General features: G+C 41.3%; 1 protein-coding gene across 3 annotated transcripts in view; it reads right to left on the bottom strand.

Annotated features, from left to right (window-relative positions):
- Window positions 1-605: 605 nt before the first annotated feature.
- RASSF7 (Ras association domain family member 7) overlaps window positions 606-17,864 on the bottom strand; it is a 100,894-nt gene continuing 83,635 nt past the window's right edge. Inside the window, exons 4-6 of one of the 3 annotated variants that reach the window (XM_073604910.1) lie at window positions 14,171-14,339; window positions 7,513-7,661; window positions 606-887 (exon numbers count right to left, since the gene is read on the bottom strand). In XM_073604910.1, the coding sequence (XP_073461011.1) occupies window positions 7,552-7,661; window positions 14,171-14,339 (279 nt within the window). In that variant the 3' untranslated portion in view covers window positions 606-887; window positions 7,513-7,551. The remainder of the gene's footprint in view (window positions 888-7,512; window positions 7,662-14,170; window positions 14,340-17,864) is intronic. The other 2 variants (XM_073604909.1, XM_073604908.1) reach the window with 2 other exon arrangements.

Below are 17,864 nucleotides of genomic sequence, written 5' to 3'. Positions count from 1 at the left end.
TTATGTTCCTTGCTAAAAGAACATTTTTTATCAAGTTGTTATGGGTAAAGTTCTGCTTTAATTTAGATTTGACTGACTTTGCACTGCACTAGACAAAAAAAAAAGTTGTAGTTGTGTGCTATAGTGCTGTTCTAAATAAATGGCACTACAACCCACCACACAATGTGCTAAGCATTACCATGAACTGCTGTAAAGCAAAGCCAGAAAACGGTAAAAAAAACATGGCAGGGGTTAAAACCCATTACCACTCTAGTAAAGCATTTTGGTCAATTTGTCAGATAATAAACAAAACATAAGCATGGAATGTATCCCAATACTGTACCGATAAAAGCCTTTTACATCTGTAAATAACATTTACAGATATTTTGGTAGGAAATAGAGTTATCTAGTTAATATGTACATACTGATGTCAAATTCGGTCTGGGCATCTAGGTTTTAATTCCCTTTGAGAGAGGTCCTGTACAAATGAAAAAAAAAATCCTAAAAAAAAAAAAACAAAAAAAACAAAAAAAACAAAACACCCTCCAAACCATTACACAGTACAAATGTTTTTATTTAATATTTTTTCAATATATATGAAAACTGTATTTCATCTGTCATAGAATACATACATATTAAACAGCTTTATTTAATTGAAAATAAACATTCCCACCCCTAATTTGTGCACATTTTAAACTTCCAAGTTATATACAGGTATAAAAAGAAAATTTATAATACAAAATATTATAAACTGCTATATACACACATATTTATATAGTTAGTTATATATATATTTTTACATAAAAATGTAATTCCATTTATACAGTTGCAATGTCTCAAACGTAACAAGGTTGGTTGCTGGTTGATGTCATTCTTTTATGTCCAGGACGTGTCTCCAGAAGGCAGAACTGCAAGAGATAAAAAACCTGGGATTAATAGCAATACTCACATTCAGCAATGTATAAGACATTTAGGTCATGCATCAAACCATGGCCCGATTTTAGTATCCGTGATAAATACGTTTTGAAATGTCCCCCCCCCCCCCCCCAATTACATATTTTCAGCAAATAAACATTTTGCGTACAAGAACAAATATGTACCTAGAGTTTTTTTTTATTTATATTCCATAGGATTGCTGTTCTCCGCCCCCCCCCCCCAAAAGTATCTCATATAAGGATACTTAGGGGCACCCTCCAATTTAGTGGTCTCCAAACTGTAGCCCTTTTCCTACCACTCATACCAGCCCCTATTCCTTCCACCAGTGAAGCACCATTTCTTTCGCTCCTTCTACTACTGATCACCAAGTCTGAGACATTGTCTGCTCTCATTGACACTGGGGAATTTTCTACTCTTACTGGCCACAGTCTGGCCCCTCCTGAAGACTGTGGGACAGTAAACTGGCCCTTTGTTTATAAAGTTTGGACACCTTTGATCTAATGAACTAATCAATCCAACTATCTATCTATGTCAGGGTAGTACAGCTACCAAGGATTTTTGAGATTGTGTGTACACCAAGGCCCCATTCACACCTGACCTCTTTGTAGCTTGAAGCTACAAAAACAGTCAACATTAAAGACCCTACTGATTTAAATGGTGCTTGTTCACACCTGAGCACTCAGGCAGCTGACAATTACCACCTACCACTCAGAAAAGTACAGGGGAGTATTTTAAGGCAGATTTGGGCATATTTGTCCCCACAGACTTCATGAGGAGTGGCAGAAAAATTTCAAATTTCCGAGTACAACATTTCCCATGGAGCACTTGTTAATGTATTAATGCTGATACTTCCCTCAAGCTTTGTGCCGCTGAGGACAAGCAAAAAAACACAAGTCTAAGTTGGGCAGCATTTGTTATAAACTGGAGCGATGCGCGCTTCTATCCTCGTCACTATAGATGGTCTACTCTGGTTTTTACGTGCCAGCGATGGCTGCATGGGCAGGTGTAATGGTAGGTTGTGTTGGGAGTGAGCATACGAGGGTGGCTATGTTCCCATACATGGGATTGATTTACTAACACTGGAGAGTGCAAAATCTGGTGCAGTTGTGCATTGTAGCCAATCTGCTTCAAACTTCAGCTTGTTCAATTCACACTGCTGCAATGTGATCCGAATTTCAGTGTGATTATGTGATGCATATTCTATGTGGCCAAAATCATGCTGGGATAAAACCAAAGTAGTACTGGAACCTTTTCCAAAATCGCACCATGCTGAGTTGCATTGCAAACAGGCACCAAGAAAACAATGATTTCCATTGTCATGCGATTCTGTGTGACTCAAATCGCATCTAACATCACACTAGTGTGAACAGAGCCTTAAAAGGAACTTCAAAACTACTCAGGAAAAGGAAAACTTTTCAACTAAGAATGTTAATGCTATCTGACACAAAGGATAATGGACTAAATGTGTACCTCGGTTTTAGGACCACTCTCGCCTCCGACTTTTTGTCTTGCTAAAAGCGGAGGTCCGCCCACTGCTGCAAAAATTAAAGGCCAGCAGCTACACATACTGCAGCTGCTGACTTTTAATAATAGGAAAGTTACCTGTCCTGGAGTCCAGTGATGTCGGCACCGCAGCTGATGTTTCCATCAGCTGTCGGGTGCTGCCGCTGTCATTGTGGATAAGGGAACCCGGCAGTGTAGCCTTACGGCTTCACGCCGGGAACCCTACTGTGCATGCGCGAGGCTCTGCTCCTCTCTCCTACTGGCCCAACGACAGGGGGAGGAGGAGGGAGCCGAGCGGTGCCGTCAATAGCCGCGGCCGTGGCTCCCGGAAGTGGAAACAGGATACTTGTCAAAGACAGGTATCCTGTCCACACCCCCCCCCCCCCCGAAAGGTGCCAAATGTGGCACCGAAGAGGGGGAGGAGACAAATGAGAGGAAGTTGCACTTTTGGGTGGAACTCCGCTTTAGCATTCTGCTAAAACTTTCTGTATTAGTACTGCTTAAAGAAGGCAGTGCACCTCAAAAGCTTGACCCGAAAATGTGGATGTTAGTGGATGTTTTTTAAAGGCATTGTAAAAATCAGCTGCTTGCAGCACTTTATAGCGTTAAATCTCCCTTACATCTCCGTGGCAAACTATGGTAATTGTGAAAGATAAAAGTGTGATCCAAATGATATATGTTAGGTACACATCCATTCGTCTGGGGCACCCAGATACATCTTACACAGTATCAAGCAGCTGCGCTACCAAGTGTAAACAACATAGGTAAAATAAAAAAAAAAAAAAAAAAAAAAGAGAAGCAGCCCTTTAGGAATTTAGGCCACAGGGAATTGTGCAATGCTGCAACAGCTCATGACGAGAAATTAAAATGAGACACGACTCTAATTTTACATGTGACATACTGGTCTTATCTTGGTAAATTTGAGGAAGACCTCTACCCAAATCTAGTAATTTCATTTTAGCAGAGGGAAGCAAGAGGCAGCGTGTGGGTGAGACCACATGTACCTCTGTGGCCCAATATGATAAGCGTGATCCCTTCCAGTGACCTCCCTCCATTACTGATCACTCTGGAATATCTTTGAGTAAGAGAATCCCTTTTGAAGGCAATAGGCCCAAAAGATAATAATGACAGCAGCTGAGGTAGGAAATCACTGAAGTTTTTACGATGATTGTTACATTAAGGCTACAGTGGTATACACCGATCAGCCATAACATTATGACCACTGACAGGTAAAGTGAATTACTCATTACAACGGCATCTGAAAATTGGTGGGATATATTAGGAAGCAAGTGAACATGTTGTCCATGAAGTTGATGTGGTAGAAGGAGAAAAAAAATGAGCATAGCAGTTTGTTGTGTATGGGGCTGTGAAGCCCATAGTGACCCATGTCCACAGCTAAAAGCTTCTACAATGGTCACATGAACATCAAAACTGGACTATGGAGACCTGGGGAAGAGATGGCACCAGGATGCGGTATAAGAAGGCAAGTTGGCAGAGGCAGTGTGATGACTTGGGCAATGTTCTGGTGGGAAACCTTGGGTCCTGCCATTCATGTGGATGTTACTTTGGTGTCTATGCCTCAATGGGTCAGGGCTGTTTTAGTAAAAAGGGGGCCATGCTCAATATTAGGTGGGTGGTCAGTGTAGATAGCATGGCACCCAATCACCCCCCGTCCTAGCTGAGATTAAACAAGATCTCTGGTCTTTTTATTTATTTATTTTAAGTATATTTTAAAATTATTAGAAGTTGCTGAAGCGAAGCAAAAAAAAAAAAAACCCCACAACATCCTGAAATGTGTAGGAGATGGCTTTATTTAAATCCAGGGACATTTCTAGGAATTCATATTTTCCTAGACAATACTTGAGGCTGTACCTAGAACACATGGACTGTTGCCAAACATGTCTTCACTGAAGAGCAGACTATTTGGAGCACAGTAGCCATGATCCTTATGAATTATGTATCTATGCTCCTCCACCAAACCATACTGATGGTTCAGCTTACACAAAGCAAAGTGAAGAAAGCTTGCCTTGTGTTATGGTAAGAAGATCATTTTCTGAGGCTAAAGAAGTCAATTGTGACACATACCGCCAAATTTTTAAGATGGGAAACAGGGGCACCTGGAAAACAATTACCAGAATTGCAGCATGAAGGATTCCAGTGCAATAAATGATCAGTAATAGTACAGACCGCTCAAAAATTTCATTTTAGTTATAAATGGAGCTTAGTGGGCTAATTCATCCCCTTTTTTTTACGTCTTGGAATGTATCCAAAAGTGAAATCTGCAGTAACTGCCATAATTCTTGACTCTGTTCCTGTGGACCTAGCCATTGTGGATGTTCTACCACCTTTCCATGTTCCTCCTGCTCTTGTTGAATTTTATAAAAGATTAATATTCCAACAAGGAGAGTGGGCCCCTAAGGCTTCATGTACACGGGATGTTTTTACAACCTCCCCTTAACGATTTAACTTGACAGATAGTAACCCACGTTTAGAACGTCCGTTTTGCCGCGTTTTCGTTTAGAAGCGTTTATAAAATAAAAAAAATAATAATTTTTTTTTAAATGGCCAAAAACGCCTATAAACGAAACGCGGGTTACTGCGTTTAGCCACGTTTGGCGTCTGAAACGTCAGCGTCTAAACTCTAAACTTTTTTTGCCTTAAAAAAAAAAAAGGCCTATAAAAACGCAACTGCCTAAAAACGACAGTAAACGAACCTGTGTACATGTACACATAAGATAACATTGAAAGAGTACAGGGGCAGTTGAAAAAAGTGTCCAACTGCCTCTGAACGTCCATTTAGCAGCAGCAGTGTACATGGGGCCTAATAGCCACAGCAGCCAAACAGCCCTAGGAAGTCAAAAGAATCTGTCACTTTGACTATCCCGGAAAAAAATGACAGGTTGTCTTCATGAGGCACTTCTTACCTGCTGATACTCACATTTACTGTGCTTTTGCGCTGCTGTACTTGGCTTTAAAAATGCTGAAAATTACCCAGGAAGCATGTGATTGCTTCCCCTTTCTCCCACAATACAGTGCTTAGACCAGTGTTTCTCACCTCTAGTCCCCAAGGTGCCCCAACAGGTCATGTTTTCAGGCTATTATTTTACACAGGTGATTTGATCAGTTTTACTGCCTTAGTAATTACCACAGCCGATTCATCTGAGGGAAATCCTGAAAACATGACCTGTTGGGGCGTCTTGAGGACTGGAGTTGAGAAACACTGCCTTAGACCCAAGTGGCCAAATGCCAAATGGGCAAACACTGTCCAGCATGGAGTTTACACAGGGATTAGGTGTAGGACTCCCCAAGAGAACAGAATAGTGGGGGAGCACAGTAAAGGTGATTATCCATAAGTGGGGGACTTATGTGGATAATATAGAGACACTGCTAAACAGAGTTGCTATTTTAAGTTTTGAGCAGAGGTCAATTTTACCAGATGTCCAAAACAAATCATTTTCCTTCATTTCCACACACTCGCAGAAAAACAATGATTTGCTTGTGTTGAATTCATGCAAGACACAGGTAAATCAAATAAAGAATACAGTACATCTGCAACAGACTCATGATGAAGAGCATGCATCCATGCCACTGATCCAATTAAGTGTCATTTAAAGACAATCCCATATTATACTGTGCACTAGTCTGGCATGCTTCATGTTTCTGTAGTGGGAATGGGTCTAGGATTGAAGCCAGCTCACCACATATTTGAAATATAGAATGAAACCCTTATAGAAATACAAATGCAGACAGCAGAGTTCTTTCTAAAAATACTAGACGTCTGGCCGTCGCTGGCTTTGATACTCTTAGTTCCTGACAATCATGGAGATTAGAAAGTCAGCACTCCTGTTCTGCATACTTGCTCCAGGTCAATTAGTCAGAAAGTAAAGTCATTAGATCAGCATGACAGCCAGGCAAATGGTACTTTTAGAAGGGGAGATCAGCAACAACATTGACAGTCTACATATCCTATATGTAGAAGTTTCCTTTAAGGTGGGTTTAAAATTTAAAAAACTTAAAAAAAAAAAAATAATAATAATAACGTTGACAGGTAGGTTTTTTTTTTAACAGAAGAGACCCCATTATCTTCTTCTGTCATAACTGCTTCTTCCTGCCTGTCTGCATTAATGTACACTGAGCTGTGCATGCACAGCTCAGAATAGATTTACGGCACCATTCTGTGGTGATGCTGCAGTGATAATGCAAATTATGTGTGCATGCATGGACATGGCGTCATCACAGCCTGGCCAATCAAACGGCCAAAGAGTCTGAACCCTGAAGGAGGTACAGGAGAAGGTGAAAGCGCCTGTGACAGCTGACAGCGCCAGCATTGCATCGCTGGAGGGGATTGCTTGGCATGGCAAGTCTGGCAATAATGTGCTAATATGAGGTGCATACCAGTACATTATGGCATAAAGCTCCGGTGGCCATTTTTTACGACCACATTTAATTCTGCTTTAGGAAGGGAATCTGTATATAAATATATATAGTTTCCACCTGCTTGAAATACATGTCATGTCCAGGGTGAAATGGTAAAATAAATAGATTATAATCTCTAATGTATTGAATTTAAATGCAACTGTACTGTCTGTCCTCATGTTGTAAAAGGCTGCTGCTGCACAAACTGTTGGCCAGGGGCAACTGGTGCTACTGGTCCAGGCCCGCCACCCCTTCCCCGGTTGGTCGGATCAGCCGCATCACCCCCCTCCCCCCAGTCAGATCACTCGCATTTACTCGGGCGGCAGCTTAACTCTGCGGCGCCACTGCTGTTGGCGCTATGTAAATCCTGTAGAATAATAATAAATTGCAGGTATGGCCTATACAATATATGACAAGGATTTGATTTTCTGGGCAACAATGTCCCAAGGATGGCGCACACATTGGAAGGTACATGTGCTAGCAGTCAAATATGTAAACAAGGTAGGGTTGTTTTTTTTTAAGCCTTTATACAATACAGAGGATCCAGGTTCCTCATTTTTATGTTCTCACAAGAAGCAATGCTGCACTCCCTCTATGCAGGCCCAGCAATACGCATTTGTTTCATCATGAGTCTTCAGACAAGAAAGCAATCTGATTATACATGCATAAAGCACCCACCACCAGGAGAGCAAGAAGCAGAGTGCGCAGAGCGAGGAGTCACACATACACACCCTCAGGGTTCCGACCAGAGAGCAGGGAGTTCTGTAAATTCCGAGGATGACCCATCAGATGATTGCCGGGGAGTCGTGTTAAAGATTCAGTGGGCCCTGTTAAAAAAAGAATAATTCTTAATCAGAATATCACTATGGTCTATACAGCCTTATTAGATCTGGAGAACTGGGAAAAACCAGGCAGCTTCTAGATATCTGAACTGGCAGAATTGTTCAGCACATTTTGTTGTGCATTTTTGTCTATAGTGATGCATAGTATGTATCCTATTATATCAACAGTTTATTTGAATAAATGTCAGTTTATATTAGGTAAACAATTTTTAACTTGGAAAGGTAAAAAGTATACATATAGCCAAAACATTTTTTTTTTTTTTTTTTTTTTTTTAGTTTTGTACACAGTATGGAGGCGTTTGAACCCCTGTCAGGTTTTTATTGTTGTCTATGTCCCTGGTGACCACTGGGACAAACAGTTATAGGTAATCATAAATTGGACAGTTAATCACAAAAACAAAAAAGATGAGGGCACATCTTCCAAAAGGGACACCTTTTCCTGTGACATCTAAGATGTGGATTTCCTCACATTGCCGATAGTGTCTCCATGGGAGGAAATTACAGGAAATCTTCCCAACTGAATACAGAGAAAAACATAAATTGAAAGGAACTTAAACCCCTTTCTGACTCTATCCAAAGTTTCAAAAAGGGTTTAACTATTAAAACACTTTAAACCCAACTAAAGCCAACATTTGCTTTAGTTTTCGGTTAATGGGAATTGACCAGATTTTACTGCAGTCTGCATTTCTGGTAAGAAGATTTTTCCACAGTTCTTGTCCTGAGGGCTGAGGGCCAGGCAGCAAAACCTCACAGATGGCATTAAAAACCTGGCAGGCTCTAATCCTTCCCCACTATACCACAAAAGAGATTGCCTTACTTTCATTTTTACCATTGGAGAGACAAGGATTCTCCAACTCTATCTAAAACAAAATGAAAAAGTTTGGCTCCATTTGGGCTTGAATGTCATTGATGTAATTGTATATCTTTAGGTCGCAATCACATTTGTGTTTTTTAGGTTTGTTTTAGGTGCGGTGCATTAAAAAAAAAAAAAGTTCTGCATGCTGCATCTTTGATTGGCTTTCATCGATAGGCATGTTCTATAGCAGTGATGGCAAACCTTGGCACCCCAGATGTTTTGGAACTACATTTCCCATGATGCACAGCTACACAATGGCAAATGAGGTTTAATGTAGAAAAATGTAAAATAATGCATTTGGGTGGCAAAAATATGAATGCAATCTATACACTGGGGGGAGAACCTCTGGGGAATCTAGGATGGAAAATGACCTGGGGTCCTAGTAGATGATAGGCTCAGCAATGGCATGCAATGCCAAGCTGCTGCTAACAAAGCAAACAGAATATTGGCATGCATTAAAAAGGGGATCAACTCCAGAGATAAAATAATTCTCCCGCTCTACAAGACTCTGGTCCGGCCTCACCTGGAGTATGCTATCCAGTTCTGCGCACCAGTCCTCAGGAAGGATGTACTGGAAATGGAGCAAGTACAGAGAAGGGCAACAAAGCTAATAAAGGGTCTGGAGGACATTAGTTATGAGGAAAGGTTGCGAGCACTGAACTTATTCTCTCTGAAGAGACGCTTGAGAGGGGAGAAGAGACGCTTGAGAGGGATATGATTTCAATTTATAAATACCATACTGGTGACCCCACAATAGGAATAAAACTTTTTTGCAGAAGGGAGTTTAACCACTTGCCGACCAGCCGCTGTCATACTGCGGCAGGTCGGCACGATCCCGCGAACCGTCGTAGCTGTACGTCATCTCCTTTAAGCAGGATAGCAGGCGCTGCATTGCGGGGTTGCCGACGCTTGTGCCCGGCAGTCACGATGACAGCCAGCTGCTAATGATCGCAAGCATGAGAGGCAGAACAGGGGCGTGTGTGTGTGTAAACACACAAATCCCTGTTCTGGGAGGAGAGGAGATGCAGATCGTGAGTTCCTTATAGCTAGGAACCATGATCTGTCATCTTCTATAGTCAGTCCCCCCCCCCCCCCCAGTTAGAATACACAGTCAGGGAACACAGTTAACCCCCTTGATCACCCCCTAGTGTTAACCCCTTCCCTGTCAGTAACATTTAGACAGTAATCAGTGCATTTTTATAGCAATGATCGCTGTACAATTGTCAATGGTTTTAAAAATGTGTCCGATGTGTTCGTCATAATGTCGCAGTCCCGATAAAAATCGCAGATCGCCACCATAAATCTATCCCCTATTTTGTAGACGCTATAACTTTTGCGCAAACCAATCAATATACGCTTATTGCTAATTTTATTTCCAAAAATATGTAGAAGAATACATATCGGCCTAAACTGAGGTAAAAATTAGCTTTTTTAAAAAAAATTGGGGATATTCGTTATAGCAAAAAAGTACAAAATATTGTGTTTTTTCAAAATTGTCGCTTTTTTTGTTTATAGCGCAAACAATAAAAACCGCAGAGATGATCAAATACCACCAAAAGAAAGCTCTATTTGTGGGAAAAAAGGACATATTTTATTTGGGTACAGCGTCGCAAGACCGCGCAATTGTCATTTAAAGCGACGCAGCGCAGAATCGCAAAAAATAGCCTGGTCATTGAGCAGCCAAATCTTCCGGGGCTAAATTGGTTTAAAAAGACGTGTGGCCACTCCTTAAAATTAGAAGAAAACAGGCTTAACCTTCAACTTCGTAGAGGGTTCTTTTCTGTAAGAGTGGCAAGGATGTGGAATTCCCTTCCACAGGCCGTGATCTTAGCGGGGGGGGGGGGCATTGATAGGTTTCACAAAACTATTAGATAAGCACCTGAACAACCACAGCATACAGGGATATACAATGTAATACTGACATAATCACACACATAGGTTGGACTTGATGGACCTCACCTACTATGTACTATGGAAATGTAGTTCCAAAACATCTGGGGTGCTAAGGTTTGCCATCACTGTTCTATAGAGTTCAATGGTAATGCACCTACAATGCAAAGAACCGCACTGATGTGAACCAGCTCTTACACAAATAAGACCCTGACTGAATAGAGCACTCTAATATAATACAGTAAATTTAGTTATGTTGTATAATGTATCCTTAAATAACCTCCTTCACTGAAGTGTATGAGCCAGGCAATGATGATAATCATGTCTGATTTAAAAGACTGCATCATGCTGTTTTCTGTGTAAAAGAAATAAGTCTTATACGATTAACTTCATAGAAATCTTCAACCAGTCGCTTTCAGAGGTGCTCTAAGGCCAAAATAATTGGATTGTATGACTTAAGAGTATATGTGGTAAAGAGCCCGTACTTTCATAAAGCACCCCTGCGATCCCATTTACCATCCGTAGCCCCCTGTCCCCATAATTGTGACATATGTTCCAACTATTACTCTAGGTCAGAGGTTGCAAAGTGATAATGATCCTACTCTGCTCCCATGTGGTTCAGCTGCACTGCCTTGAATCCACTGCATACTTGGGGAGTCAAAGGATGATCCTCTAACAAAGGTAACTTGTTTATTACAGATGCCCTTTAAAGGCTCTAACTTGCAATTCTGATAGTAGTTGTTGGTTGGTGTGAGCCTCAGCCATCCCTACTTTAAAGTGGTTGTAACCATAAAAAAAAGGAAGGAAGAGAAAGAGCTCCTGTTCCCTAATAGCAGATTAAACAGTACAGTGCTTGTGCGGTCCTATTTGCCCATTTCTAAGCTGTAAAAAACCTGGTTTATCCTGCCTATTTCTGTGTCCCCCTCTGTGTGCTGACCACAGTAAGCATGGCTTCTGAGCCCTGATTACAGTGGTCAGTTTATGTGCCACCATCATCCGCTGCTCTCCTCTCTCCCCCTCCCTCCCTGCCCATCAGTTCGTGTGTGTGTGTGTGTGTGTGTGTGTGTGTCTCCCCCTCTCTGCCCCCCCTCCTGGCACTATTAATAGCTGGCAGTAAAAGTAAAGACATATTACTGCCAGCCCCTCTGTTCTATTAATCTACCCTACACTGTAAATTTTTTTTTTTTTTTTTAAACAATGCCTGTAAATACCTTATCTTCTAATTATTCTGGCCGGTCACATGACCATCGGCTGCTCTCCTCCCCCATCTAAGGGCTACAGTGGGAGGGGCTGAGCAGCCAGCACAGCAGTCATGTGACCTCCCCAGCTGACAGAGGGGGTTCTCAGCTCCTGCTGTAGCCTGTAGATCAGAGGAATAGAGTGGCCGGAGGTCACATGACCGGCCAGAAAAGATGGAAGATAAAAGGCATTTACAGGCACCATGTTATACACACACTTAGACCACTTTCACACTGGAGGCGTTTTTCAGGCGCCACATCGCTAAAAATAGCACCTGCATACCGCCCGAACAAAGCCTCAGCTGCAAACCCAGTGTGAAAGCCCGAGTGCTTTCACACTGGGGCGCTGCGCTGGCAGGGCATCACAAAAAATCCTGCCAGCAGCTTCTTTGCAGTGGTGTAGGAGCGGTGAATACACTGCTCCTCCACCGCTCCTGCCCATTTAAAACAATGGGGCAGCGCCGCCATACTGCCGGCAAAGCGCTGCTGTAGCGGCGTTTTGCGGGCGGCTTTAACTCTTTTTTGGGCCACTAGTGGGGGTTAAACCGCCCACTAGCGTCCGAATAGCGCTGCTAAAAATAGCACCATTTTACTGCTGACGCCCGGGATGGCTCAGTTTGAAAAGGGTCTTACACTATGTAGGGTAGATTAATAGAACAGAGGGGCTGGCTGTAATTTTTGTTTACCTTTACAACCACTTTAAGTACCAATACATTTCACCATAGCCTCAAACATTGATCACAAGGCTGTATAGTAGAAAGAAAAGTATTTTACTATATCTTGGAGAACAAACGTACAATGCCACATCCCAAAAATATACTTTGGAAAGAAAAATTATAAAAAGCCATTTCCAAAATAAGGACTTTAAAAGGCTTTGTACTGAAGGTGAGGCAACAATTCAATAAGAGAGCGAATTTTTATTTTACAATTCAATTATAAAAAGTTATGGTCCTTCAGAACCACCCCAATATAGTTACACTCAGCATCATAAAAAACATAATAAAATTTAAATAATTGATAAAACCCATCTACCGATTTGGCTGCTCTGCCTTTATGTTCTCAAGTGCTGGATTTTACCCTTAAATTAGGATTATTTCCCCCTTTTCCCAGAAGAGTAAGGCTGCTTTCACACTGGGGCGGTAGGGGGCGTCGGTGGTAAAACAGCGCTATTTTTAGCGCTGTTTTACCGCGGTATTCGGCCACTAGCGGTGCGGTTTTACCCCCCCCCCCGCTGGCGGCCGACAAAGGGTTAAAACCACTCGTATAGTGCGGCTATAGCCGCGGTATTGCCGCGGTATAGCCACGCTGTCCCATTGATTTCAATGGGCAGGAGCGGTTTAGGAGCGGTGAATACACCGCTCCAAAGATGCGGCTTGCAGGAGATTTTTTCTTCTCCTGTCAGTGCATCGCTTCAGTGTGAAAGCCCTCGGGCTGGGGCGGTTTGCAGGTGGTATTTTTAGCGCAATAACGCCTGCAAACCGCCCCAGTGTGAAAGGGGCCTAAAGCTAAACTCCAGGCAAACAGCTAAATACACAGATGAAAACACATTTAGCTGCCAAAAGGACTTGTATTTTTGTCCATCCAGATCTAAGATGTATTTAGCTATACCCCATAGCACAGGGGAGGGGACCTGAGCTTTTCTGCTGATGTTCCATTTTTTACTTACAGGTCTCTTTCCCATCCCAAACATGTGACTGGACTGTCAAAGAAGAGAATCACAATGATGGACATATATTTATAAAGCATGATTTATTTTGCTCCAAAAAAAGGTTAAAAAAAAAAAAACAAAAAAAACAAAAAAAACCCAAAAAGACAAAACAAAAAAAACAAAAACAAAAAAAAAAAAAAACACACCTTTCCGATTTCCATAAGGCAATTGAATACACCTAGATCAATCACCTATGGTGTTATTTCTTATAAATATTATTAGCCAGGTATATTTTGTGCACCAACAGAGATGTCTAGAACTGGTGGCTGTTGGGTGACCCTGCCAGCATAGGGTGACTTTGTATATACAAGCATAGCTGTAATGAAAGAGGCAATATACTTAACTTTCAGGCAATCCATTTGTTAATAACGGCTTCCTGGACACTAGAAGTACTCCACACTTTCTGGAAGTATTCAATACCTGCCTCCACCAACCACAAGGATATCTTTTTGCAGCTCTTAAGTCACTACATGATCTAAAAACTGGTGGGAGGAACCACTGCAGGTGGCACGGGAAGCAGGACTTCAACCAGAAAAGGTAAGAATATTGCCCCTTTAATGCTTGTATATACAAAAGTGACCTTGTGCTGACAGTCTATTCCACAGCTCTCATTCTAAAGCCACCTTTCCACATATAGAGGTCAAACTTTTTTCTTCAACTGCAAAGAGTGCCCCCCTTGTCATTTGCAACGACCTTGTGAACAATTCTGCACCAGGTTTACTCTATGGACAAGATATCAAGCGTTAAAAAAAAAAAAAAAAAAAAAAAGAAGGGTTAGGTAGAACAAGACCAGCATTCATACCTAAACTTCTATGCTGTATTTCCCATAGTGAGATGCTTTGTTCATTTAGGGCATCTTCATTTGGCCGTAGCTGCCCATTGGTGACGATGGATCCTGTCTGCTGAATGAATTGCTGAAGGTTACACTGTCTGAGGTCCTTGTTGAGCTCCTCGAGTTCCTGGGTTTTGACCTGTGGAGAGAATTCAATACTTTCTCACTGAAGTGCATAATTATATTATTAAGATCATTACTTTAATTGTGCACTTAAATGCAGAACTAATGAAAGCCATGAAGAGAGTCTGTGGGATTGTCAAGCATGTTCTTTACATCCAGACACAGAGGGAGATTTACTAAAATTGGTGCACACAGAATCTGGTACAGCTGTGCATAGTAGCCAATTTACACAATGGTATTCAGATACCAGAGGATAAAAAATAGAAGGGAATTTAACCCTTCCATACTGTATCCAAAGCTTAAAATAAATAAATAAATAAAAAAAAGGGAAGAAGATTTGCCTATACAAAACAGTTTAGAAAGAAAACCATTTTTTTTTACAGTAGATTTAATCTGTAACTGCAGTTCTCTACCCTGTACAAGCTGCAGGAGACAGGGGCCCTCTCTTATTACACAAAGGGGTCCCACTTATATTTCCAAAATTTTGAGCCTTCCTGAAAATCCCACGTTAAGAGTTTGCCAATTCTTTTTGAACTTTGTTTCAGATAATGTATACTTCAGCTAAAATAGAAAATTAAAGAATATTTTACCCCCCAACAGTTCCAATTCCTGATATGTACCTGTTGTACCATAAAATTGTGTTAAAAAGTATACGGTTCTCCTTATATTGCTCAATTTGTGTGAAATACCTGGTGATCCTGCTAATCTTCCTGCTCTCCTATTTCAATTTGACCATGTTAGGCATGAGAGCACATCCATCCCAACAAGGTCAGTTTTCTGTTGGTGCTTCCAGAGTGCCTGTCCTCCAAAGATCAGACTTGTGCTGACACCCCCCCCCCTTTTTGCACAGCCATTCACTGGCAAGATCAATATACTGCTGTTTCTCTACCCTCAGCTTTCTAAACCCCTTATGCAGCTGAGAACATAGGTTATGTGATCACTTTCTTAAAAAAGAAAGAAAGAAAAAAAAAAAAAGTATGTATACATTTTTTTTATATTATACACACACACAAATGTTTTTCATTCCTATTTTAAACTGAATGGGTTGTTTTACAAGGTAGGGGTTTACATATACTTTAAGTCTTGAGATGAACACAGAGAGCCCAGTCTAATCGTTCAGTACGAACGACATATATTTCTGTAATCCACCCCTTTCCTTTTGTTGCCATCTTGGATCCTACCAGTAGGTGATGCTGGGATGCCCCACTTACTTTATGCATCATACAGGCAAGCCCAAAAATGACCAAAATCAGGATTTAAGATGTTTTAGTGACAAACCATGATAGGCCGAAGCCAATAAAATTTTATACACACACACACACACAATGTTGCAATCCAAAAAGCAGAAACTACAGTTCAACTAAAATTCAAACTTGAATTCATGCAAACTGTTAGGTTCAATTCATCAAGCTTTAATGCATGCTTTGCTCCCTATAACACATTTTATTTGTAGGTATGTGACCGTTATTCCCAGCTCTTGTTGTTGAAAATATTGTTTGTATAGCAAATCATTATCATGACAGTTTTAAGTCCATTTTAGGCATTAAAACCCTTTATCAGATACTACTATACAAAAAGTAATCAAATATGGCAGAAAAATGAAGAAACCAAATACAGAAGACAGTGGGGCCGATTTAATAAAACTGGAGAGTGCAAAAATCTGGTGTAGCTCTGCAATGAAACTAAGGATGAGCTCCAGCGTGTTCGCACACCCCATGTGCAGAGCCCGCCATGAAGTCGGCACTGCGCTGATTACAGGCAGTGAAACATTGTCCCGAGGCGCGGCTGCAGAGATCGGGAAGGTCTCACTGCCTGTGATTAGCCCAGCACAGTGCCGACTTCCTGGAGGGCTCTGCACGTGGGGTGTGCATACAGGCCGGAGCTCATCCTTAATAGAAACCAATCAGCTTCCAAGCTTCGTTGTCAAGGCTTAATTGGACAAGCTGAACTTAGAAGCCGATTGGCTACCATGCACAGCTGCACCCCATTTTGCACTCTCCAGTTTTAGTAAATCAACCCCAGTGTGTATGTAGTATGGCAACAGAGGACATTATGAAAAAGTCTTGAGACAGCAAAATATATCGAAGTATATATCTTTTGTAGTTTATAAATATTCCACTAGATGGCACTAGTGAGCCATGAATGTATAAAATGGAAGTACCATTTAAATTTTACATTGTATGGAGGAGTGCAAATAGCTGGTTTATTTGTTTTTAGTATTATAAAGCCAGCACATTTTATTTAATGTAAAGGGTTAGTTTGTTAAAAATTAGTTGTAGTAGTGTAATTGTTGAGCATTGTATTGCATGATTATCAGAGTTCGCAAAAAAAAGGTTTGAGGGACAAGTGGTCATGCTGGGTTGTGGGAAATCAGGAGACCAAAAAAATAAAATAAATAAAAATCAGCTTATATATAAAATTTTACGCATGGAGCGTATTTATAAAGCAGAATAAAGCAGTGACTCTGACATTCACCAAACATTCACTGCAGGGGAATTTTCCAGGTACATGTACAGTGACTGACTGACCACCATTGTCTAATTTACTTCTTCACGAAAATTTAAAAGTATAGTATAGTATTATTCAACAAGCAAGAGTGGAAAAAGCTCCAGGTTCTCTAGCTGAATAAATAAATAGATCACCCTCCCTCCAAAAAAGAAAACAAAAAAAAAAAAAAAAAAAGGGTAATCATCAGTAAAGGATACATCTAAATCCTTTTCAAAGGGAAGCAGTATGTTTTTGCGTCATGTTGTACAGCTAAAATATCAACTATGTCAACATACTGACTTTTATGGCCCTAACAAGGCATGGCTGATTATTATTTAATATATACACACACACACACACACACACACACACACACACACACACACACAGAGATCAGCCATAACATGATGGCCACCCACCATAACCAGTTGAGCCACAGACTCCTCTAGACCTCTGAAGATATACTGTGGTATCCGGCATCAAGCCATCAGTAGTAGAGCCTATAAGTCCTGTAAGTTGAAAGGCGGGGTCTCCATGGATCATCTTAGTTTCCAGCACATCCCACAGATGCTCAGTTGGATTCTGGAGAATTTGGAGACCAAGTTAACACCCCAAACTACTTGTCATGTTCCTTAAACCATTCCTGTATTCATCAGACTAGACCACCTTCTTCCATTGCTCCGTGGTTCAGTTCTGATGCACGCATGCCCATTGTAGGCACTTTTGGCTATGGACACAGTTCACCCTGACCAGTCTGCAGCCAAGCAGCTCCATATGCAAAAAATTGTGAAGCACTGTGTGTTCTGACACCTTTCTATTGGAACCAGCAATAACCTTTTCAGCAATCTGAGCTACAGTAGCTCTTCTATTGTATCGGACTACATGGACCAGTCTTCGCTCCCCATGTGCATCAGCAAGAGCCTTGGTTGTCCATGACCCTGTCGTCTGTTCTCTGGTTTTCCTTCCTTGGATCACTTTTGGCAGGTCCTGACCACTGCAGTCCAGGAACATACCACAAGAGCTGCAGTTTTAGAGTTGCTCTGACCTAATTGTC

The sequence above is a fragment of the Aquarana catesbeiana genome, linkage group LG11 (assembly GCF_042186555.1).
Source record: "Aquarana catesbeiana isolate 2022-GZ linkage group LG11, ASM4218655v1, whole genome shotgun sequence".
NCBI classification, from domain to species: domain Eukaryota; kingdom Metazoa; phylum Chordata; class Amphibia; order Anura; family Ranidae; genus Aquarana; species Aquarana catesbeiana.
Note: the sequence above shows the minus strand (reverse complement) of the source record. Positions and strands in the feature narration are given on the sequence as shown.